This window comes from Natator depressus, chromosome 16 (genome assembly GCF_965152275.1).
Source record: "Natator depressus isolate rNatDep1 chromosome 16, rNatDep2.hap1, whole genome shotgun sequence".
Classification (NCBI taxonomy): domain Eukaryota; kingdom Metazoa; phylum Chordata; order Testudines; family Cheloniidae; genus Natator; species Natator depressus.
Window position 1 is genome coordinate 21,081,957 of NC_134249.1, and position 25,848 is coordinate 21,107,804.

General features: G+C 37.6%; 1 protein-coding gene across 4 annotated transcripts in view; it reads left to right on the plus strand.

The window, feature by feature from the left end:
- Positions 1-23,429, plus strand: part of CAMSAP1 (calmodulin regulated spectrin associated protein 1) — a 46,094-nt gene extending 22,665 nt beyond the window's left edge. For 3 of the 4 annotated variants that reach the window (XM_074973752.1, XM_074973751.1, XM_074973753.1), the window contains exons 7-19: positions 528-669; positions 2,358-2,497; positions 2,586-2,682; positions 6,914-7,091; positions 9,463-9,554; positions 11,071-11,155; positions 11,556-13,992; positions 17,381-17,517; positions 17,626-17,834; positions 17,915-18,017; positions 18,365-18,480; positions 19,327-19,445; positions 21,526-23,429. In XM_074973752.1, the coding sequence (XP_074829853.1) occupies positions 528-669; positions 2,358-2,497; positions 2,586-2,682; positions 6,914-7,091; positions 9,463-9,554; positions 11,071-11,155; positions 11,556-13,992; positions 17,381-17,517; positions 17,626-17,834; positions 17,915-18,017; positions 18,365-18,480; positions 19,327-19,445; positions 21,526-21,828 (4,158 nt within the window). In that variant the 3' untranslated portion in view covers positions 21,829-23,429. The remainder of the gene's footprint in view (positions 1-527; positions 670-2,357; positions 2,498-2,585; positions 2,683-6,913; positions 7,092-9,462; positions 9,555-11,070; positions 11,156-11,555; positions 13,993-17,380; positions 17,518-17,625; positions 17,835-17,914; positions 18,018-18,364; positions 18,481-19,326; positions 19,446-21,525) is intronic. The other variant, XM_074973754.1, reaches the window with a different exon arrangement.
- Positions 23,430-25,848: the final 2,419 nt, after the last annotated feature.

The window sequence follows — 25,848 nt, forward strand, 5'->3', positions numbered from 1 at the left end:
ACTTTTGAAAATCCAACCCCAAATTTGTTTTTCTGCTGTACAAAGCTCTGATGAAATTTTCTGTGGTATTCAGTATCCATTCAAGAGATGTTTGATCCAGATAACTCCTTGCCTGTGAGGTCTGGGTTGATATTAGTAGGGGACAAATGAGAATGTGACACCCTTGCCATGATTAAGTTTTGCATTGGCTTTTCAAGTTTTAAGTGGGTTTGGCCTAGTAGTCTTTGTCTTTTGTATTTGAGCTGTTGCACTCACACCTCTAAGTGGGTGGAGCTTGACTTAATCTGCTTTTAGTTTAGGTTAGATTTAGTGTTGGGGAGTGCTTTCAAATGTTACGGAAAAATGTTAAAAACTAAGTATAATAGTATTCAAACTTGACTTCCATTGAGGGAAGAGGCTAACATTCTAAATGATTCACAGTAGATATAACCAATTAAAACTAAAGATGCACCGTAGGGTATTTCAGTAATTATTCAATAAAACATTGGACCTCTTATTCGCATAATATGACTGTGTCTTTTATTTAGGTGCGTTATCGACGAGACCATCTTTCAAGCAGGCAATTACCTTATTTTCCATTACTTGAAGACCTGATGAAGGATGGCAGTGATGGTGCTGCTCTTCTAGCTGTGATACACTATTATTGCCCAGAACAAATGAAGTTAGATGGTATGTGAAGAAACTTTTTTTTTTAAAATTACTTTTAATTGAAAAAATTCAACTACAAACATGGTCAGATATAAAAATATGCAATTGATATATACAGTTGGTCATTTTTTGTGCTGCATTGTAGTATTTGTTAAACTATAGCATAACCCAGTAATTAATCTCTTGTCCAAAATTAACTTCACGTCAGGCAAATACAAATTTTTCATAAGATCAGTATTTGGTGTTTCTAAAACAACAGCCTTTTGATTCATTACTTTGCATCCAAAGGCATTCTGAAGAATATAACTACTGTAGTTCCATATCTAATAAATTCTGATGTACATCTTTATTTTGTTTTACAAATCTAGGAATATCTGAGAATGTTTTTGTTAAAAGGAGTTATTTTAGTAATTTGCCTTCAAACTTAGTCTCAGGAGAAAGAATAAGTATACAACTGTCCATTTATCTTTAATATTTTTGCCATTCATACATAATTTGGTAACATATAATTTGTATATGTGGAGAAAATTTAATCAAATTTAAAAATATAAACTTTTTTGAAATGTTTTGGAATATACAAATCATAAACTTGGATATCTACCCTGAGATTTATTTTCCAGGTATTGTTTTCCTGTATGATTCATTTTCTTTATTGAACTATACATATTTCTAAGTTTAACTCCTTTATTAAATTTTCTGCTCTCCTACCATGCAGAGTTATTTACATATGTGCAGAATGGCTTAAAATGCCAGCTGTTCAATTGATTCTTACATTTTAATAAGCCAAGTCCTGGAGTTATCTCAGTTTCATTCCTTTTTGATCAGTTTGTTCAAAGTAAAGAGTAATATCTTAATAGATAATGGCATATAAATACCAAATATTTAAAAGCCAGACAGCAGACTGTATTCCATTTCTTTGAACTCTAAATAAGTTCTGGAAAGAAAATGGTAAAGATGATGTGATGGTAGCTCTTTTTTGTTTAATAATTGTCAAAGTATACACAGTTACTTAGCGAACAATTTGTAAAGTCTGACAGTGGATTGTGATGCACTAATCTGACACTCAAATACATAGTTTTTAAATGTTCTACTGCTTTAATACAATATCAGGGATTTTGTAGCTTTATAATGGAAACAATGTTTTTTTTCTTTGCAATAAAGTTTGCTGCTTCAGGACAAACAGCTTTTTATTCAGTTGGCATGGTTTTGTGTGTTCTGCTTACATTATTTTACCATGCCTATCACTGCGGTTTACAAGCCCTTGTTTGAATGGGTGTTCCAAATTGAATACAAAACCATTTGTTATGCCTATGTTTGTTCCTTCCTCCTTTCATGTATATATGACTTCATTATGATGGTTGATTTCAATTTAGGACCAGTTTAGATGCGTCGCCAAGGATTCCTCAACTTTTCATTCTGGAAACTGTTTTCTTCCAGTTAAATCTGTCTCCAAAGATGATTGTAGCTACAAGGGTGCTTAAAGTCCATCTGCCTGGTAGATAAATGTCACTCCTGGTCCATAGGTTGGTCAAGGGGTTCAAGCAGTTTTCTGTATTGGAGTCTCCTATATCCCTGTTCTGAAGCTGAGGGTTCTTTTTTTTTCTTTTTCTGTGTGTATTGTTTACAGTAGCTATGAAATAAACTGTGAAGCCAGTATTCAATTCACCAGGATAGTTTCAATAATACTTAACTTTATCTTTCCACACCAGATATCTGTTTGAAGGAGGTAACCTCAATTGCAGACAGCCTCTATAATATTCAGCTTCTGAGAGAATTCTCAAATGAGTATCTAAACAAATGTTTTTACCTTACATTGGAGGACATGCTGTATGCTCCTTTAGTTCTGAAGGTAAGACTTGTAATGGAAAACACATTTTTGAGCAAAATGTAGGTAAGCCACTAACCTAAACTTTTTTTTATTTATTTATTTTTTAAAGCCTAATGTTATGGTTTTCATTGCGGAACTATTCTGGTGGTTTGAGAATGTCAAGCCAGACTTTGTGCAGCCCAGGGACATTCAAGAAATAAAAGATGGTGAGATATTTTGACTTTTCGGTAAATATTAAGTCTATTCTATTTGTTTAAGCAAATATAAACTAATGAAATTGCTTGTTTTTTCTGCATTGCTCTCTCCATTGATTGATTTCCACCAAAATATTTTGTTGTTTGAAGTTTCTTGAAAATGTGTACATTTAAAAAAAAATTGCCTTGAGATCCAGCTGTGGATTGAAAGATATGTGATTGTATCATCTGCTGTCATGTTTCACATTCTTTTAAATAGTTCTCTAGCAACTTCCAGTCTTGAATGGAGAAGGATGTTAAAATTTTTCCTCATTGTTAATAATTAAAACTTCATAGAACACCATCAAATCAGATACAGTGAAGAGAAGTCGACCACTAGATCATTTCCACTTATTATTATGAGTTTACATATAACTTTCTCCAGCTTTGGGAGTTTTTTGCTTGCTTTTGTTATAGAAGTGCTAATGGCTCACTTCCCTCCTTTTTGAAACTTTGGAGGGAGTTAAACTGTAATATAATAGTTTTGCCAAATTGCAGTTGAGGATTTATTTCTGTCCTCTTGAGATTTTTTTCCAAAGGGCAAAGGTAAATTACTTTCTTTCATCATATCACGGATCCTCTGTAACTGAAGACCTAAAGCCTCACTTCTTTACCAGACTAATCTGAACTTCTGAATTCATCTGTTAGGTCTCTCTCATGTAATCTTAACTTCAGTGGAGTAAGCTGTGACTACTTACACCATCTGCTTATGCCTGCAGAAATGAGGCAAGAGTGCTTGCTTTAGGTCATTTCTTCTGCAGCATTGGAATCTTTTCCATTAAACAGCTGTTAAAATCTTGCTTGAATGTTCAGATGATGCAGCCCTTTTAAAAACAAGTGTGGTAATTCAAAATACTTAAAATTATTAAAAGAACAGGAGTACTTGTGGCATCTTAAAGACTAAACAAATTTATTAGAGCATAAGCTTTCGTGGGCTACAGCCCACTTCATCGGATGCATAGAATGGAACATCTAGTAAGAGGATAGATCTATAGATATACGCACACATACAGATAAGTTGGAAGTTGCCATACAAACTGTGAGAGGTTAATTAGTTAAGATGAGCTATTATCAGTAGGAGAGAAAAACTTTTGTAGTGATGATCAAGATGGCCCATTTAGACAGTTAACAAGAAGGTGTGAGGATACTTAACTTAGGGAAATAGATTCAATATATGTAATGACCCAGCCACTCCCAGTCTCAATTCAAACCCAAGTTAATGGTATCTAGTTTGCATATTAATTCAAGCTCAGCAGTTTCTCGTTGAAGTCTGTTTTTGAAGCTTTTCTGTTGCAAAATTGCCACCCTTTAAATCTTTTACTGAGTGGCCAGAGAGGATGAAGTGCTTTACCGGTTTTTGAATGTTATGATTCCTGATGTCAGATTTGTGTCCATTTATTCTTTTGCTTAGAGACTGTCTGGTTTGGCCAATGTTCATTGCAGAGGGGCATAGCTGGCACATGATGGCATATATCACATTGGTAGATGTGCAGGTGAACGAGCCCCTGATGGCGTGGCTAATGTGATTAGGTTCTATGATGGTGTCACTTGAATAAATATGTGGACAGAGTTGGCATCAGGCTTTGTTGCAAGGATAGGTTCCTGGGTTAGTGTTTTTGTTGTGTGGTTGCTGGAGAGTATTTGCTTCAGGTTGAGGAGCTGTCTGTAACTGAGGACTGGTCTGTCTCCCAGGATCTGAGAGAGTGAGGGATCGTTTTTCAGGATAGGTTGTAAATCTGTGATGATGCGCTGGAGAGGTTTTAGTTGGGGTCTGAAGGTGACAGCTAGTGGTGTTCTGTTATTTTCTTTGTTGGGCCTGTCCTGTAGTAGGTGACTTCTGGGTACTCTTCTGGCTCTGTCAGTCTGTTTTTTCACTTCAGCAGGTGGGTATTGTAGTTTTTAAGAATGCTTGATAGAGATCTCGTAGGTGTTTGTCTCTGTCTGAGGGGTTGGAGCAAGTGCGGTTGTATCTTAGAGCTTGGCTGTAGAAAGTGGATCATGTGGTGTGTCCTGGATGGAAGCTGGAGGCAAGTACATAAGTATAGAGGTCAGTAGGTTTCCGGTATAGGGTGGTGGTTATGTGATCATCACTTATTAGCATAGTAGTGTCCAGTATTCGCAGTGTTCATGTGTACTCTTGAATAAGTGCTACTCTTCATCTTGGAAATGGCTGTATTTCAGTAAGAAATGGAATTATTACTGTATACGAGGAGTGTCAAACACATGACCCATGGGCAAGATCCAGCCCACAAGACATATTGGGATTGTGCAGAATCTCAGCTTTCATTTTAAAACAAAAATAAGTTCTTAGTACTTATGGCTGCAGAGTGTCTTCCAGATGTGAACAGAATGTAACCAATGTAGTCATGGCGAACTGAATCTGAAGACAACCTGAAACGGTGTCTCAGAATTGAACTCCCCATCCTCTAGTAATCTGATTGAAGTGTCAGATATAAAGCCCACTGGTGACCTTTAATTGCCAACATAACCATGTCATTGTTGATAACTTCAGCAGAAGGAATGGGGAAGGCGGTAATGGGATTGCAGTTTATGGGGGTTGGGAACTGGGAGTTGCTGCAGGGAAGGAAATGAAGAGAACACAGGAGACTCAAAGACAGGGCAGGGGGAAAGAGAAACAAAAGAAAATAGGGAAACAAAGGTAGGAATAACAGTGGCCCTTAAAAAAAAAAAAAAAAAAAAAAAAAAAAAAAGCATAGTTTCTGAATGAGTCAATGCGGCAATAGGGCACTGAACAAATAACTTAAGTTCTTTTACTACATAAAAGCCATATTCTCCCTTTGAGATAGAGCATTCTGCTGTGCATTGAATGAAGTATATAGCCCTGAATTTATTTTCCAGCCCATGGATTGTAATTTTAATTACAATCCATGGGCTGGAATTTCGACACTCTCTTCAGAATGAGTTTGACATCCTGGTATACGTATGTGAGTTTTAAAGCATTTTGGGATGAAATATACTATGTAAATGGAAGGTATTTTAATTTAAAATGCTCAGTCATCTTCCTGTCAGTGACAGACTTAGATACAGTGCTGATTTGAGTCCCATCTTTATTGAATGTCACTACAATTCTTTTTTGTAATGCAGCTTTTTAGCACGAAACCTTGTTCTCAGAAGTGTTATTTTAAAATACATTTAGAAAGTTTGTCATTAGTAACTTCCACATATAGTAATTAAGGTAGAGCGCAGGAAGTAGTGGAGCTCTATCTTGGTTTTTTATTTTGTTGAACCGTTACCTAAAGTGCTTTAGAATCACATCACATTATAAAATGCTGCTTCTGAATCTCATAACTTGTTACTCATGTGGGCTTGTCCTCACTGAAGTATTAACTTCAGGTATAATCAAGTGTTTCTCACAACCCAACTCATGTACACACAAAAATCTATAGCTTGAATTAAGTGGTGCTTTAAACTTGAACTAGCTGGCGCATCAGGTGGCATTGGTTGAAGATCTAGTGCTGCTGATGGTCAAGCTAGTAATGCAGTGGGGATGCAGCTTCAGGCTATTGTTTGAGTTAGCACAGTTCATCAACTGCTATTCAGATGACACTGTAGTTTGAATGTTTCACAGTGTGGTAGGGCTCACTTGAGCTAACTTGCAGTGAAAATGAGATGAAAAATGTGTAAGGAAATGAGAATTATGGTGAAGTTTTTTTATTTATATGCTTAAAACTTAATAGAATCATCCATAATCCTTTTGCTGAAACTATTGAAATTGATACCAATTTTCTTATTCTCAAACTTTGTTGCATTAGTCTAAATTTTAGATTTTGTAATCTTCTTTGAGACTCAGAGCATAAAGGAAAATGAAGTAGGTAACTGTATAGTACTATTGCCTCTGAAGACCTGGATTCAACTTCACATGTGTCTCATGTATAGTAAATTAGGTAATTCATCCACAGACAGATATTTTTAATTAAAAATCCACTGTTGCAGTTTGCTCTAACTAATCTGACTTTCATGATTGCTCATCACAGTGTCAGTTTTCCTATCTGTGTTATATATTTGATTATTCTGTATTTTAACTATTCTGCATCATAAATGTTGCAAAACTAAAGTGAAATTTGAAGTATCCTAATGTTCTAATTCTGACCTTCTGCAGTGAGGCTATATGATTTTTTGTACTACTTTCTAGTATTGTTGTTGTAATTTGAAGTAGTGCTGACACTTATATAAATATGTGCAGCTAAAACAGTGTTGCAGCAGAAGAGCTGTCGTCCGCCTGTTCCTATTTCCAATGCAACTAAACGAAGTTTCATGGCTAGTCCAGCTAGTACAAGTCCAGCAGACCTGCAGCCTTCAATTCAGCTACCCCCAGAAGCTTGCAACAGGTATTACCTGCACCCTGAAGAATCTGACTATCTGTAAGTCTGTCTTTCTGTCTCTAGATTCATCGTCTTGCTTCTATTTCCAGTTGGGTAATCTAGGAATTTCTATTACTGCTAAATTATCTGGTTTTGTTATATATGTGAGTTTAAGGTCTTTGCACTCAGTCTCTAAAACGTGTACAAGTCTCAAGTTTAAGGAAATATTTGACAGTGGTCTATGTGATCTTCATAGCATGAGTGAAAAACTCTAATCGTGATAGCAATATCACTGTATTAAAAGCTGGACTAATTCTCTGTTAGGCAAAATTTTAAGAAGGAAAGCTATTCTGGAATGGCAGTGTTACTGGTAATTTCTTATGAATGACCATACAGAAAACACAACAAAAACCCAAACTGAAATCAGTCTACTGTATGGACAGAAGAAGAAAAAGAGAACAGTAAGCAAGAGAAATGTTTGAGGGGAAAAACAGACTAGTTTGGATCTCCGTTCTAATGTTGCTTTCCATGCTGATGATAACTGGAAGTCTTTTAATGGTTACTGGCAATTCTGGGGTAGAGAAGCCTTTTCCCCTCAAAAATGGTAGTGTACCTATCTATTCTTCGAGTGACGGTACGGCTTCATGATTCCTATTCTTTGTAGAGGATGGAGATACACCTGGTGGGCTGCTCTTATGAGAGGTAGTAGCATTATTCAGTACGGAGGAAAGTGGACTGAGAGAAGGAACTTATCTATGCTAAAGCCTAGAAAACAATTAGCTAGACCAAGTCAAGGACTACCATCTCTTCAGATGATGTTGATCAGGACACAAATAGGGGTGTGTAAAAATTGCCTTACTGGATCAGACCATTGATTCATTTTGCACATTATTATGCCTCAATGACCATACAAGCTGCCAGGAAAAAAAAGGTGAAGAACCCTGAGGTGGACAGTTTGCAATAACCTGCCCACTGGGGACATTCCTGCCTAATCTCCTCAGAAATTGGCTTGTGCCCTAAAGCATGGGTGTTTATATGCCTTCAAACCTTTTTTTTTTTTTAAATAATCCTATCTAATGTAGCCATGGATGTTCTGAGTATTCATGTAAATGTCCAATTTTATGAATTCGGTTAAGGTTTTGGCCTCAATGATACCTTGTGGCAATGAATCCCACAGTTTAATTGTGTAAATTTTTCCTTTTCAATTTTAGAGTTGCAGCCTTTCAAATTCATCAACATTTACCTTTTCATGTATTATGAAAGGGGGTAAATAGGACCAACCAGTTTATCTTCTCTTTATTTTATACATTATGACCCCCCTTTTTTTGTTTCCCCTAAACTAAATGGTCCCAGTCTTTTCAGTCTCTCTTCGTATGGACACTTTCTTTTCTTGCTTCTAATATATTTTATTACTGTCTCTGAACCTTGTTTATTACTACTGTATCTCCTGTCAGGGAATGTGAAAGATGGGGACATACCAATGGCATATTATTTTCAGTATTAGTTTCCATTATAATCCTTACACAGGATTATAACATTTTAACTTTTTTCACAACTGCTGGATGTAAAGCAAGGGGATTGGTTGAACTATCCACAGTGACAAGCAGGTTTTTCCCCTGAGTTGTTAGTTAACTTAGAACCCACTAAATTGTATGAAAAGTTCAAGTTATTATTTTAGAGAGAACTATCGATTAAGAAGTTGAGGCAGCAGAGCTGTGGATGGTAGCACTTTAGGAGCCAGTCTGTTAGTTCATTTTGTCTTTTGATGTAACAACCACAAAAATCTGCTACAGCATGGCATTTTGGTTTTGCCTTGTAACCCTGTAGCTTTCGTGACAAAATATATATTATTTTCACATATTCATGACAATATATTTAACTTTGGCACCGATCATATTGCAGATGGTTGCTTCAGTTTAACAGCCTATTCTGGATATGTAAAATCTCTCTAACTGATTTGGGTTAAAACTCTCTGGATTTCTTTTCAAATATTCTATTCTCTTTCGGATTTAATCGTAAGATTAAACTAAAATCTTAACTCTAGGTTACTTTTGAAGAGGTGTAAGAATATAAAATTATTCAATCTTCCCTCGGTCCTCTTTCTATTAGTTATATATGTATTTGTCTCCAGTGTATTGTTAAATGAGTTACATAGTAAGATCACTGCATGTGAATAAGTAAAACATGTCAATTTGATTTCCAGTAGTAGACTAAAATGTATAATACTGTAACTGAAATATTGATTTTAATTTTTCATACGCAGCTTAGAATAACTTTCACCAGTTCTTTTATTCAGTGATACGTTTTTGCTTGGCAAGAATGGTAGGGTATCGGCTATCAGGTAACTTTCCTAGTATGTCGCTTTCCTTCTACCTTTCTAGAAAAGGTTTTCTCATGGAAGTGATTAAGTTGTTTTTGGTTTTTTCCTTAGTGGCAAAGGAAGCCCTGCCTTTAGCCCATCCCATCCATTACTGCCTTTGAGACAGAAGCAACAGAAATCATTGCAAGGGGAGGATAGCTCTGGTAAGCCTTCCATTTCAAATTTGTATGACGATGTCCGGTGAGTTTTCTACACTGGATCACACCTATCCCTTAACACGTGACACTGTCAGAAATTTTTTTTTTCTGGATTTAGAAACTCTAACTTAAACCTTTTTATGAACATACATATTTTTAAAGAGTTGATGTAATCCTTTGTATACTGCAGTATTTGCCTTAAAGATGGATAAATAGAGGCCATATTGGTTATTGTATTTTTAAAAGGCTTAATGTTAATCTGTAATACAGTATTCAGAGAATCCATCTGAATTTTCAGAGGCTTTTAAAAACGTAGGCATACTGAGAACATAATGAATTGTAAATGCAGACCTCTCTTTGGCAGGAACTAGACTGCGTGTTCATCTAGTGAATATAAAGGTGACAAGGAGTCAGGATTCCTCCTATTCCCAGTGCTCTCACAGACTTGCTGTGTGAGTCTGGCAACTCACTTTATCATTCTGCAATATTGTGTATGTTAAGCAAAACTGACTTTTGAGGATGGATTTTGGGATTCATCAATCTGGAAGATGTTGACCAAGAAGTAGCTAGGGTTGGAAGGGACCTCAGGAGGTCATCTAGTCCAACCCCCTGCTCAAAACAGGATCAATCCCCAATTTTTGCCCCCGATCCCTAAATGGCCCCCTCAAGGTTTGAACTCACAACCCTGGGTTTAGCAGGCCAATGCTCAAACCACTGAGCTATCCCTCCCCCCTTAATTCGGGGGAAAGGTGGGGAGATGAGTTGCAGTTGTTGCTATATGTGGTTCATAAGTGAACAATCTAAAATTGAATTAAACAGTCAATCAATATGCAGTCACATATGTATCTATTGTGGTTAAAGATTGCTTCAGAATTTAATATTGACCATATAAATTTCTTGATATGAAAGGGATTTTTAAGATGTCTTCAAGAAAAATATTGTAAGAGTGCAAAGTATTATCAATATAATTTGTTTCAAAGGTGAGTGTGCTTCTTAATTAAATGTACAAGAAATGAACACAAACAATTTGAGTTTCTTGGAACAAAAAAAGCAGCAACTTATCAGAGGTGTGGAGACCTTTGACAAAAGAGTTAGGAAATAAGATGGTTGTCAATAAAAGCAAATTTACTCAATGTTCCAATATGTTTTGCATATCTTTGTATTGAGAATTATTTTTTAAAAATGGCTGTATGAAAGGATCATATTCAAGTTTTGTATTTATAATTAAAACAAATGCTAGATGACTTGTTTTATAATCTTTGATATTAAGGATTTCTTTATACCTATATTGTCTACAGTCCTCCTAAAACACATCCATTTGTTGCAGGTTAGCTTTTACTTTTCATATCTGTTTTAAATATTGAATTTGGCTTTATTTCATTTTTTCCTGCTTAAGTATGCTAAGGTTTACCTGTTTTATGCTGCCATCTCTTGGTGATGTAGTTTATTGTGTTTAATGTTTTAAAATGATATAAAAACACCATTTCCAAAGCTTTCAGTAAACATTTAAAAAATATTATAGGTCATAGACATCGTTCTAATTCTTTGACACGAGTTGATGGGCAGCCACGAGGTTCAGTTCTTGCATGGCCAGAGAAAAAACCCAGGTAATTGCTCTGTTTGATGTAAGAACTTTCTTTGTTCAGAAGGGGGGGGTTAGACTATATGGCAAGTTGACTGCAGTAGTGTGTAGTCTGAATTGTTGGGAGCCAGGCATATGTAGTATATTTAACTTTATTTAAACACACTGGCCTACATGTTCAGAGGTGATTGGTGATTTGGTTGCCTCAATCTTTGGGTGACAATTTGAGATGCCTAAAGGGATGTGATTTTTTTTTTTCAGAAAGTGGCAAACACTGCCCAGCCTCTCAAGGTCAAGGCATCTCAAATTGCCACCTGGTATCACTAGTCACTCTTGATATAGGCCAGATTTTTATATGTTGTAGTCACTGCAAATTTTTTACTTTTGCATCAGTAGATTCTCTTTAATGGCTCTGTCTCTTCTAGGCCTCTGTCTCAGCCAACACCATTTGCTCTTCATCATGCCACAAGTAGCGATGTGGACCCTGGATCTGGTGATAGCATTAGCCTGGCTAGATCAATCAGTAAAGACAGCCTAGCTTCAAATATTGTCAATCTAACTCCGAAACACCAGTCTCATCCTTCATCAATGAAAACGAATGGAAAAAGCTTGCTGAATAATGTTGAAATTGAGGATGAAGATGAAGAACTTATTGCAATAATCAGATCTGATGAACTACCAGACAGGGGTGATCTCGACCTGAAAACTGTATCATCCAGGGCACCTAGCCTAGTTGCAACCGCATGGTCTTCAAAAACACAAAGTGAGGCCATAGAAAGCAAACCAGATAGTTTTTATTTAGAACCTTTAATGCCTGCAGTCCTAAAACCAGCAAAGGAAAAACAAATGATCAATAAAGAGGATGAGTGTGGCGAGGGGAAACAAAGGGGCTTCATAACAAAAAGGCTAAATGAGGGGCACGTCCCTATGGTCCGTAAAAAAGCAAATAGCAATCATGGGGATCATGATATTAATAGGACTTTTACTCCAATTTCTAGTTCTGATTTCACCGCAGTTGCAGCTCCCTGTACTGCAGATTCAATGACACTCTTCGAGGCAGGATTAGAAGCTCCTAGTCCGTTAGCTAGTAGCAGTTTAGAGCCTTCATCTCAGGAGCAATCCACTGGAGGATTCTTCCTTCATACTGCCAAAGTTGATGAAGATGTAACAAGCAAAGTCAATGACAGCTACGTGAAAAGTACTAATCCACATGTTCCCAGTACCACGTGGACTATGGTGAGACAAGATTCTGATTCAGATCTCGATGCAGAGGTGGCTGAACAAGATTTGGTGGTAGTAGATGACCATCCAGTAGTCACTAAATATATAGGTGAAGAAGAATCGGCAAAGTTACAAGAGGATATGAAGGTAAAGGAACACGAAGATAAGGATGATGCCAGTGGACGTTCAAGTCCATGTCTGAGTACAATTTCTCAAGTTAGCAGTGTGTCCATGACTAGTGGGAGTGTCAGAATGACTAACTTTGCAGAACGGAAGCTCCAAAGACTTAATAGCTATGAAACAAAGTCCAGTACAAGTAGTTCCCAAAAGACCACACCAGATGGGTCAGAGAGCTGCCCAGCACCATTAACAACATGGAAACAAAAGCGAGAGCAAAGCCCCACCAGACAAAATAAAGATAACGTCAATCTCTTGGCTTCTGAACTGGTACAGCTCCACATGCAGTTGGAGGAGAAGCGAAGAGCAATAGAAGCTCAAAAGAAAAAAATGGAGGCTCTGTCTGCTAGGCAGCGACTAAAGCTGGGTAAGGCAGCTTTCTTGCATGTTGTTAAAAAAGGGAAAGCTGTTGATGTTCCACAGCCACTTAAACCAGAACACTTTGCAAAAGAATACTCTCGGAACAGTGGTGAAGATTTAGATGATGTGTCTTTGAGTTCAAAGTCTGAGGAATTTCTCGTAAGAGAGGAAGAGAGAGAAGAAATGCTTTATGATTCACAAGAAGTAACAAAAGTGAAAATGCAAGAAAACATAGCTTTTGTTGAGCTACACAAACCAAAAGAATCTGCTGCTATGCATGAAATAGAAAAAAGCAAGATTATTACTGCTGCTCTTCTAGAAGATAATGGTGCTGAAGTGGTGGATATAAATGAATGTGATCTTTCCATTGAAAAACTAAATGAAACAATCAGTACACTTCAGCAGGCTATATTAAAGATTTCTCACCAGCAAGAACTTCTTATGAAATCTCCAACGGTACCATCACCAAGTACAAGAAATAATTCACAGGACCAAAAGGTAAAACCATCAATTCATTTTGTTGAACCCCTCTCTCCAACTGGAATGAGCAATCTTCGTAAACCACCTCGACTTGTTCAAGGGCGGAGTCCTCGCTCTGGAAGACCAGTTGAACTGAAAGTTGCTAAAGACAGACATCAAAACTCAACACGTATTAAAACCCCAACACAAAGTGTAGAAACCTTACCACATTTAAGACCATTTCCATCTAATAATCCATTCAGGACACCAACAGAAACTGGTTTTGAAAATAGTCCAGATCATGGAAGTGGCTCTCAAGATAAGTTTTTCTTTGATAGCTATAGACGCCATGATGAGAGTAATCAACGGGCATGTGTTCTTTCCACTTCCAAAGATGCAAATATTCTCTCTGAAATGAGCAAAGATATGAATAGCAGCTTAAAAGAAGGATTAAATTCTTCCGATTGCTCAGGAAAAGAAAACGTCCCAGTGGATGAACCACTGAGAAGCAAGGTTAATCTCATAGAAGTAGACCTGTCTGACTTAAAAGCCCCGGATGAAGAAGGAGAAATTGAAAGTCAGGATAGCTCTACAGACATAATAAATGAAGGTGATCAGAAGTCTGGGGTAGGGTTTTTCTTCAAGGTAAGCACAGGACATTTTTATTTTCATGTATATGAAGCATCATTAGACATTTGTTTAATATTAGAATCTAGTGTGTCTCTGTTTATTCCTCAAACTCCTTTGGCCCAACTCACCACAGTGTGGATGATAAAAGCTCTTTGTATAGGAAAGAGTTCTTTAAACTCATGGGTGAAATCCTGGCCTAATTGAAGTCAATGGCAAAGCTCCTGTTGATTTCAAGGAATTCAGGAATTCACTCCATATTTTTTACTAATATGGTCAAAGGGATTTATTCTCTATATTCAGAAGATAAATGCAATGGAAAGAATACGTTGCTTGCATTACATATATATTTTATGAAAGTAACTTACTATTGCTCATTTACCATTCTGCTCTCAAAAGTTGGGATAGGGAAAAAAGGATTGGCTGGAATACACATTTCATTTTCACTATGCAGTTATTAGATTGGGTGGGCAAACTTTTTGGCCCGAGGGCTACATCAGGGTTGCAAAACTATATGGAGGGCCAGGTAGGGAAGGCTGTGTCTCCCCAAACAGCCTGGCCCCCACCCCCTATCCGCTCCCTCCCACTTCCTGCCCCTGACTGCCCCTCTCAGAACCCCTGACCCATCCAAACCCAGCCCCTATCCAACCACCCCTTCTCACTGTGCCCTGACTGCCCTGACCCCTATCCACATCCCCGCCCCCTAACAGATCCCCTGGGACTCCCACACCTATCCAGCCCCCCCGCTCCCCCTTCCCTGACTGCTCCCTGCTCTCTGTCCCTTGACTGCCCCCCGGAACCCCCCGCCCCCTTAATATGCCGGAGCCAGCCACGCCGGTGCGCTGCCCGGCAGGAGCGGTGGGCCAGAGTGCTGGCAGCGCAGCGCGCTGAGGCTGCAGGGGACGGGGGACAGCAGGGGAGGGGCTGGGGACTAGCCTCCCCAGCTGGGAGCTTAGGGGCCGGGCAGGACGGTCCCGTGGGCCAGATGTGGCCCGTGGACCATAGTTTGCCCACATCTGCATTAGATTGATTTTCATCATGTGATGTATGAAGCTGAATATAATTTCAACAATCTGTTAACTTCATGACTAAGTTCCATGCTACTGGAGGCATATTAAACGGTCATTTACTTCTGGTGATTCAGTTTCCAGACATCGTCTGATACTCTTCAATCTGTATAATGTGAGCCATGGTGGTAGAAATAATGGAAACAATATTAAAATATTTTAAAAGCCTGTTAAAGGTATATACCTTCCAGATACATAAACTACATTCTGTTATTTTAAGGTTTGTTGTGGTATATATGAAACTGTCTGAGATAAATAATTAAAAATAACTGTTTTTTGTTAATTTAAACATCCTGTCAAACAAATAATTGGGTTCCCCATGAGATGATTTAATCTGTCACTACCATTTTGTCTTGCATCCTGGGAACTCTAAGAAGCATCTTCAAGGTTGCAGAAATACTTCATCTGCAATTTTTGAATTGTTTGACTCTCCTTTTGGTGTTCTGAGGTAACTGTAGCTTGAAATATTTACCCGACACCACGAAGTTGCAAACATACAAAAGATGGATGTTGTGGCTGTAGTTCCTGGCAGATATAAACGCATGCACGGGTGAAAAATTCATGTGACATATGCCCAGCTGCTGGAAAATGAAAATTTTGATATCATCTGACAAACTTCTTGTATTTACCTCCTATTTCCAGTGAGTTGAGGAGGAGAGGGAGCTCTACATCTTTTTCTCTTTCTTGCTATCTTCCTTTCCCAGGCTGCTGGAAGGGGATGGAAGGTCTTTCCTCCATCCACTGGCTGATATTAAGAAAAAACTTTTTCCTTTATTGGTCTCTTCCATCCTACATTTTCTGGAGGCTGTTTTCCCCCAAATGTGTGCCTTTTTGAAAACATAAATTCTGTCTTTTGCATATTGAAATCGTTTCTCTGCTGCTCATCTGTTGAGCTGGACAGGGTATAGAATTATTTGCATAACTGGTCATAAAAATTTCAGCAAAGCATTTTTGATCAGAGTTAGCCTATTCATCAAAATTAAAGCATTTGGCAGGACCACATCAATTGCGACAAAATTTTGACAGAACCATACCTCCAAGGCAGGTTTCAAAACCTGCCTGGTTTCCTGTTAGCTTACCTGCCCAACATGTCAGCAGCCCTCATTATGGGCTGGGTTTTCAGGCTCCCAGCTCCTTGGCAGCCTAGACTTCTATTCTCCTGGCTCAACAGCTGCCTGAGCTCCCAGGGCTTCCATGACTTTAGGGCAGCCCACCATATGGGCTGCCTCAGAGTTGGGACTGCCAGGGTCCCCAACACACGGTAGAGGTGTGCAGAGAATGGTAATTTTGTTACATGGAGAATTTAGAAATTTCCAGGTTTTTCTCCAGATTGGTGCAAAACCATATCTTGAAATCCTCTGCTAAAGGGAATTACTGTTTCCCAGCCAGCTCTAATTATCTGTATTGTGGTACTGCATGGGAGCCTAGGTCCTGGACGAGGGGCCCATTGTGTAGGGCACTGTACAAACATATAACAAAAAGATGGTTCTTGCTCCAAGGATATTAAATCTAAGTAATGCACTAACAGACCTTCTTTGTTTCATCACTAGCTCTAGAATGTGTAAGGGCAAGTTATTAGAGCTGAATTATATTAATGCTATGATATTTATAGAAGCAGTAAATATTTTTCAAATGTAATATTCTTTGCAGCTGTTAAAATTTAAAGAAGCTACTAGGATATTGTGTATGCTTGCGTTTCTCTATAGTATTAATTATAGTGAGTATCACAAGCATGGCAGCTTCACAGTGTCTTTTAATTTCTAATTAAATTAGTTTGAGAGAAGCTGTTTAAACTTCAGTGAATTTGACTTTTGCCTTGGTATAGTATAGTTTGGTAGTAATTCACTCCAGTAAGTACATTTGTAGAATAGAATTACTGATACAGGATATCCTGGCCAATGTGAGAATTACATTGCACGGTGTAGTTTGCAGTTTAAGATATGCTTCCTGTATTATGTATGTTTTGATAATGAAATTATAGTGGACTATGAGGCTGATTTTTTCCCCCTTGGATCTCCATGAACACTAGATGTGTATTTTTCACGAGATTTTCTTATTGAGCAAAAACGCTGAAAACTACTTATGTAGTGCACAACTCCTTAACTTATTATATTGTGAAGTCTGGTAAAGTGTAGACTTCACTGGATATTTGGAAACTCTTCTATACCAGTAGAGTAGATTATTGGAATGTATCTTATACATTCCTCAAGGTTCTCACAGCATAAAAATGAGCTTTTTGAAGTTTTCACTGTTGACCCTAAGTATTTGTTGATCTCCAGTGTCATGTCCTTCTCCTACCTCCTAAGCTTTGTATCTTATGTGGAATTTCAATTCTGCAGGATGAACAGAAAGCAGAAGACGAACTAGCAAAAAAGCGCGCAGCATTCCTTTTAAAACAGCAGCGGAAAGCTGAAGAGGCTCGGATCCGAAAACAGCAGCTTGAGGCAGAAGTTGAACAAAAAAGAGACGAAGCCCGGTAAATGTAACATTTACACTGCTATGGAAAGGAATAATTTTACAGCCTATCTTTTTCCTTCAGAAAATGGGAAGTTATTAGATTCTGAAAACCATGTTTGCTTTTCAGTCGCAAAGCTGAAGAGGACCGAATACGAAAAGAGGAAGAGAAGGCCCGAAGAGAACTCATCAAACAAGAATACTTGAGAAAAAAACAGCAGCAAATTTTGGAAGAGCAAGGACTTGGAAAACCCAAATCAAAACCCAAGAAACCTAGGCCAAAGTCAGTCCATCGAGAAGAGTCATACAGTGATTCAGGAACAAAGTGTTCTTCTACACGTAAGTGTTTTTTCATTCTCACTCGAGTCCACAATCTGTTTTAGGAAAATCATATTTCATGTCGTCTTTTTTTCCTATAGCTGATAATCTAAGTAGTGCTCAGTCTGGTTCCAGCCTGTCTTTGGCCTCAGCAGCAACTACTGAACCTGAAAGCATACACTCTGGTGGCACTCCTTCCCAACGGTAAAGACCATTAAAAATAAATCCTATATTATGAAATTGGACTGGGATTAAATGTTGACGATGTAATGAAGAATAATTCTTAATTTATTTTATAAAGTTATTAATTGCCATAAAATGGCATCTGGATGGGGTTCTTCATTGGTTCTATTTGGATCTAAATTTTTTTATAATACACATTACCTTGTATTCATCTTTTAAAAATAGGGATGATAGAAACTGGCCATCTTTTGGGAGGGGCAGTTATGCTGGAGAATTGCTTTTCTCATTAAGAGAAAATGCCTGGTGAATGTGAAATAATTTATTTAACAAAAAACTCAAACTGGTGATCCCCTGCTTTGCTCCAACAGAGTAGAGTCAATGGAATCCTTACCAATATTGAGCAGGAATCCAAGCAGAAACACAGAGAGAGATTGGGAAAATGCGTCAACAGCATCTTCAATTGCTTCAGTGGCAGAGTACACAGGTAAATGCTTCCATTTTAGGTTAATCATTTCTAACTAACAAGTATTAAATAATGCCAAACAAATAATAAATGTTATGGTGTAATGAGTTCTTGTTTCTGGAAGCTCAGGTGTGTTAGAATGCTTGAATGTTTCGAAAGTGCCAGTGATCTAATTTAAATAGTGAATATTAGATATAGAAAATGCTTCAGATGTGTTTCATTTTATATGTATTACTTTTTGCTATAATCAGTGCAAAATCCTTCAATATTTGGAGTTGCTGCAATAGGTAGGTAAAATCAACATTGTTGTAATAAATTTGGGAGAAACTTTTTGCTAATTTGTTCCATAAACACAATGCTTATAGTCTTGGTGGCTACTTGTGAGCTTCCTAGTTGTTAGCTGCTGAGCCAGAATGTTAGTTGCCTGATGTAGCTGCTGAGGGAATGGGAAAAGGATTTTAAAGTAGAAAATGGTTGCTTGGAAAGAGGGGATTCCCCAGAAGCCTAAAATTCCCACTAGAACTTTGCCAGCTTCTAGTACAGATTCAGGTACATATGTAGGAATGAGGAACCCCTCTGGGTTTATGCACTGGAAAGAGAATCCATCCATGACTGTGTTGAGCCCTTCAGTACATACAGGATAAACTTTTATTTAAAGTTACTTTTCACTTAGTTTTTTTAAATCCGTGATGCTTCCTTAAAGAAGTGATATTTTGCATCATAAACGTGTAAGCCATTGTTCCCATCAATTTGAAACTGCAGCTTTTAGCTTTACATATTTATTTAATAGAATTAAAATTTAAGAACCATTATTAAATTTACCTAGTTATAATATTTAGTAAATAACTCGTTTCTTATCTTTCTTAGGTCCAAAATTATTTAAAGAACCCAGCAGCAAGTCAAACAAACCAATTATTCACAATGCTATATCCCATTGCTGTCTTGCTGGAAAAGTGAATGAACCACATAAGAATTCAATATTAGAGGCAAGTAGTTATTTATTAAAACTGCAGTGTTAGTTTACTGCAGGTGCATTCATATAACCTGTAAGTCTTATTTCATAATTTTGTTAATAGCATGTTATCTTGAATGCTCTTCCCATAACGTGCCTATGAAGTCAAGCATGTTGTTGTTTTCATTAACACAGCAGACTGATGTTCTTCTTTCTTCCTCCCTCCTTATTCCTCCCTTCCCCAAATCTGCATTTGGAAGAATTTTCTGCATGCTCCTACTTAAACAATTAGGAAAGCTGAAAATTAAGTTCAATTTTATTTGTTAAAATGTGGATGTTTCCATTTGGCAACACGTGTTCTGAGTAAAACACATTCATTTACTTGGAGGTGGTCAGTGATGCAAAGTTAGGCAGAAGTAGGCTTTAAGGAAAGAAAAATGAACTTCAGTATTATCATTGTAGCATTTAAACACTAAAGAAAAACTTAAGCTAGATAGATTTGAAGGATGAGGCAAAAGGATAACCATTAAAAATCTTGAGGCAATTTCTTTTTATTACTGAGAGAGAAGACTTTTTCCCAGTTTGTGGAAATGTTGTGTCCTAAGATACTGTTATGAGCTGGGTTCTCTTGCATCAGAAAAGGATTTCATTTGTGATTTCTGAGATTTCTCAAATAAACTCAGTTTTGTTTCAGAAATATGTATAGTGTCTTACACCATCACAAACAATAATTTGCAAAAATTAAAAACAGTTTTTTATGTGAAGCAAGTAAATATAAATGCCCAAGGACTGCATTTCCAGAAGTCCTGATGTGATGTCCATATGAGGCTAACTGTACCACAACCCAAGGAAGGCAGCTCTGCTTTATGGTGGGGAGGAAGGAGGTCAGAAACTGCTGTAACAAGGTGCTTGGTGGTCAGCTTTGCAGCAATGTCTCTGTCTCTGTCTGTCGCGCACGCGCACACACCGGAGTGTGCATAACGGTATGCAACCTGGGTGGGGCAAGTCTCTTTGTTCCACACAGCGAGGAAGCCAGCACTCACCCTCCCTCTCTCCCCTCCCTCCCTCCCCTAGTGGAGGCGAATGGCAGGTTGGGTTAGGACCTGCTGTAGGCATTACGCTAGTCACCCCTTTTTCCCACGCTACCGGAATTGGCTTCAGTGGCATATGGTTTTTTCACCTTCCCCACAGTGGGTGTGAGGGGAGGACCTTTTCTGGTGAATTGAAAAGGTGTTAGCAACTTATTTTGTAAGGTTGGGTGGATGTTCAGTGCAGGTACTCCATAGGGAGGGCAGCCAGTGATCAGATAAATGGCCTGGTGAAGGACTTAAAAGGGGAGGTACTGGATAAAGGAGCAGAACAGGGGAGGGGGTTGGGGACTCCTATGATTGGTACGGCAGGTAAAAGCTTAGTGCTCCTCTATGGGTTAGTCACCAGGAGGTGCTCATATAGCAAGAGAATGTCAAGTTTTCATCCCTGTAGCCCAATGTAATTAGTGTATCCAATCCCTGTATTTTAAGCAATATATTATCATTGCAGGGTAGGATTTCTATGCTGTTAATATCAAATACAGAAGAAATTCAGTTAATTAGATCACTGTTTGTATATTGGATGGTACTGGTTTTTCCCTTTTGTCTCGCCCTTCTGTGTAGTAATAATTTTTTTCAGAAGTTTATTCTAAACTTATTTTTAAATTTGACAACATTAAAATAAGCAGAAGCGTAACGAAAATTGTTGACAAGAAAGTGTGTTGTCCTGTCCCCAGTCTGATGAGGTTTTTGCATCCCATTGTTTTTAGCTTGGAGATTCCTCTTTTAATAGTTAAGTTCTTTCTGTGTCATGAGTTCTCCTTGTCTTCAATATTACATTATATTGTTACGTGGCAGATCAGCATCTCCTGTGCTCTGTATTAGTGTTCTATCTGGAAAACCCAGCTTCCGACGTTAGAGGTCATGGGGAAGACAGCAGAAAACACTATTTTAAATGTTTAACTTTTCAAAAATTCCAAATTAAGCAACTTTTAGTCTTCATACCTTTAATTTACTGAGTACCCAGTATTGCTTCATAGTCTTCTTTATGAATAGTCCTAAGCATTTTTCTTTTTTAAAATATAGGAACTAGAGAAGTGTGATGCCAACCACTACATTATTTTGTTCCGTGATGCTGGCTGCCAGTTTAGAGCACTTTACTGCTACTACCCTGACACTGAAGAAATCTACAAGCTGACTGGAACAGGGCCAAAGAGCATCAATAAGAAAATGATTGACAAGCTTTATAAATATAGCTCAGACAGAAAACAGTTTAATGTAATTCCAGCCAAAACCATGTCTGTCAGCGTGGATGCTCTTACTATTCATAACTATTTGTGGCAAGCCAAGCGACCTGCAGTGCCAAAGAAGACTCAGACTCGTAAATGACACTGAATTTTTGGGGCGAAGATTGCTGAATGGGATTACATTGAAAGAAAAAACGGTTATAGTTTTCCTCCAGTTGGGTATGAAATGTGCAGAACCGTAAACATTTTTGAGAGGCTTCTAAACAAAAACCATGGATGCAAGTAAATCAGAATGAAGGAGCAATGCCAGTGTTTTTTATGAATGATAAATCTGCTGTTACACCCAATGCTAACTACTGAGGCTTTCAAATGAGAGACTGCATGTAGCAAGATCTTTAATCAGTGGATTTCCTTTTACTTGAAGTTCTTCGTCGGTACAGATTGGGAATAATTTAGTTTGTTTTTCTCTCCACCTCTTTTCCCCATCACTCTTAAAGTTGGCAAGCTCTGAACTTCAGTAGAAGAATTGAAAACAGATCTTAGGTGGTAAGAGGGTTGTTTTGTTTTTTTTAACGTTCTTTAGGGAAAATCATCTCGTGAGAATTTTTTTGAGGAACTGTATAATATATCAGATTGTTGTACTGTATCTGCTGCCAACATTAAGTTCAGTGCTCAGATTTCTGAAAAAGCCCCAGCCCATGCTGCTCAGTACAAAGTTTACGTACAGTATCTGTTCACTATAAGCACTGAAAGATTGCAAAGTCTGTCTTTTTTTAAAATAAAGTTTGCAAATTTAAAGATGAATATTTCTGGAACACAATCATGAAGAGGCATACAGGTGCTAATAGCTGGAATACGCCTGACTGAAACTTGAGGCAAGCTGAGTGGAGCACAGTTATCATTATTTCAGTTTCAGGTAGTGTCCTAAAGATTTGTTTGCTTTAATAAAGACAGATTCTGGTAGATGTAGAACATTTCCACTGAGCACGTTATTCCTGTATGATGGTGCACTTAAAGATCACAAATTTTAATGTTTTTATTATGTCATGAAATGTAATTCTACTTTCTTTGTCCTGTCTTTATTCTGAATGAGCAGCATGCTCTAAAATGAAGAGTGTGTACATTTTTTTTTATTTGGGGTGATATATTAATATATTGGTTTGTTTTCTCATTTAAAAGCAATTTTTGAACAGAAATTTGCATTTGTTTCAAAAGCCCAAATAAGTCAAACGGCTTTGATTTCTTTTCATGTTGAAATATTAAATCTTGAGTTATGACCTTAAAAATCTTTGTGGTGTTCAGCAGATCAAATTTTTGTTTGGGGGGCAACAGGGCATATTTGCAGTTTTATTTGTTAATGCTCTCATTTCCCTTTACTATCCATGCTTTAAAGTAACTAGAGTGCTGTAGCTACAACATAACTTACCCATTAGCAGCATGTTCATACTACATCATACTTTGACACTACTACCTGAGGATTTTGTAGGTTTATAACTTTGATTTGCACATGTTTACTTTATTTGAGGTGTTACTTGAATATATGTCTTTTAGCGCAGAGGGCACTATTCAAATCCTAGATATAAAACTGAAGCTCTAAAATACAATATAGTGTAATTATTAAACTTTACAAAGAATGGGAGTTATCAACTGAGTCGTGTACATAAGGGGGAAAATAGGGTACGTGATAAAATGCTAGCTAGAGCAAAGTGAAGGTCTTCCATTGCAGTCTTCTCAATTCCCCACCCCACCCACCCCAATACTTTTTAAATAGGCTGCTGCAACTTTGTAAATTTTGTTAGATAGCTGGTTGCGTGTAAATAACTAAAGGCTTTATGATTTCTAAAGTGCTAAGTATTAAACACTATTATGAGTGTAATTTTTCAGTTACCATGCTTTTCATGCTTGTGCTTTATTTCTCACTGTTTGATATTATATACCATATTTATTTTATGAAGCACTGAAATTTAATAAAAATCATTAACTGATTTCCTTTTTTATTTCATGTGTATCTTTTGTTGCAACATCCTGTCAAAGAACTAATCATAAGCTTTAAAGATGTGCTATTCTAAGTTTACATATAGATGAAGATTATTATAAGGCAGAAGTCACTATAGTAGTTGGCATAGTATCATCCTTTTGACCTTTTTCTAAACAATAACATTTGACCAAAATCACGTAGGGGCTTCCAGCAGAGCATACAACAGTTTAAAAAAAAATTCATACTCGTAGTATGTTTCATTCAAAGCACTTTGTAAATTAGTTTAAGTATTTTATCACCAGTTTACATATAGAAAAATTAAGACACAGACTCTGAAGTTACACAGTGAGTCAGTGATAAAGCTAGAAACGAAATCCCAGGTCTCCTGTCTGTTTCTTGTCCCCTGTCTACTGGACCTTGTTGCTTCCCCAAGTCATTTAGTTTATTTTATTATCATCGTACAGAATTTCAAAAGCACTAATATTTTCCCAAACTGGGCATCCGTGTTAATCTGTGAGATTATTTTGAGGCACCAGTTACGGCTCCACAGGTAAAGTTGAATTCACCCTGTTTTGTATGAAAAGTAAAGCAGATCCCCCCCCAAAAGCCACAGCCCTTTTTGGGGGGGCATAGAATGAATTTTCTGAGACTGCAGTAAATCCATTCATTAGTTTAGGAGTTGAAATTAATTTTAAAATGGGTCCTTTCAGAACTTTAGCATCCAATGTCCCACCTTTTTTGTTCCTCATTATCTTAACAGAATAATGCAAACGCCTGTTCATTGAAGAAATTCTTTTTAGGATTAATGACCATTTTTCCCATTCTTCTTCATACCTCAAAGTTTCTTCTTCAGCAGAGATGGAAAAATAATCTTCAGAGAATTCCATGAAGAGCTTCCCTCCTTCAGAATGGCTGTCATCTCCTATTGTTCTCGGTGAGACTGAGACTTTGCTGCCAATAGTAAAGATGACCACTGCCTTCATTCGCCTCATTCTCCATGTCTTCCAGTCTGCCTCACGGCAGCATACATAGCCACCATTTTTCCTGAGGGCGGTTTGGTTTCACTTTCGATTGGGAATAATGGAAGGCACTGGCAGTGGCCATTTTGGCGAAGTGGTTTTTGTTGTGTTTTTTTTTTTTTAACTAAAAGGAGCATGTAACCTCAATACTATTCAGAACAACAGGAAAAGGTGGCCATTTTGAAAGAGAGCTGTTCTTGATGAACCTCTCAGAAAATGTTGTCAGCCTCTCAAACTTTCAGTTATGAAAAAATCAAATTGTCATTAATCCTAAATATTTTCAAAAGCTTACCTATTGCATCAGATTCACTCAATATAGAGAGAGCAGGAAGGAAGGAGAAACTAGTTTGGGTTGGTGCATACAGGGAATGTAAGGGGTGCAGGTAGGAGGTAGCATTTGAGGGGCATGTATGCAAGGGTGCAGAAAGTAAGGAAAGCCTAGTGAGGAATGTACAAGGGAATGTGAATGCCATGTTTGTGTGTGTGGGGTGGGGAATTGAGAAGAGGGTACAGTTAAGGTGCTTGGGTGCTCTGGCTGCATTTCTGTACTTTTTAGCATGTTTGAATTTCTTAAGTTTAACCTTTAAGGCTGAATTTCCTGAGTTTCTAACATTTTGTGTTAATTACAATATCCTTAGAAAGTATGACACACCCTAAATTACTTACATTTATTCTTAAACTTAACTCTGTTTTCAACATAGTCTTTTGTCTGGGAACATACACTTGACTTTCATTTTTATCTAATAGAGTCATGGAAAAATTAAGTTTTTAAAACCCCCACTTTTTGTATATCAGGAGGGTCATTCCTCCTGAGCAGCTTTTTCAAAATTGTACTAAAGTCTTCCATTTACACACCTACCCACTGAATCATCAACTGGCTTGGACACCAGGTTAAAATTCTATTACATTTGAAGTTTTGCCATTGACTTCAGTGGCAAGATTTGGCCTTATAGTGTGTATCTGTGTAAGTCCTACAACTCAGCTGTTCTGTCCAGTGATCAGCTCTTCTGTACTTTGGGGTCATATTCTGCTCTGTTACAGTAAGGCCAACTAAAGCCAATAAACCCACTCTTACCAATGTAACTATAAGTAGAATTTGCCCTTGCTAAGGAGGAAAAGCCTTAGGCATCCTTTTAGAGGTTCCGACCATGCTTCCATTAAGAGT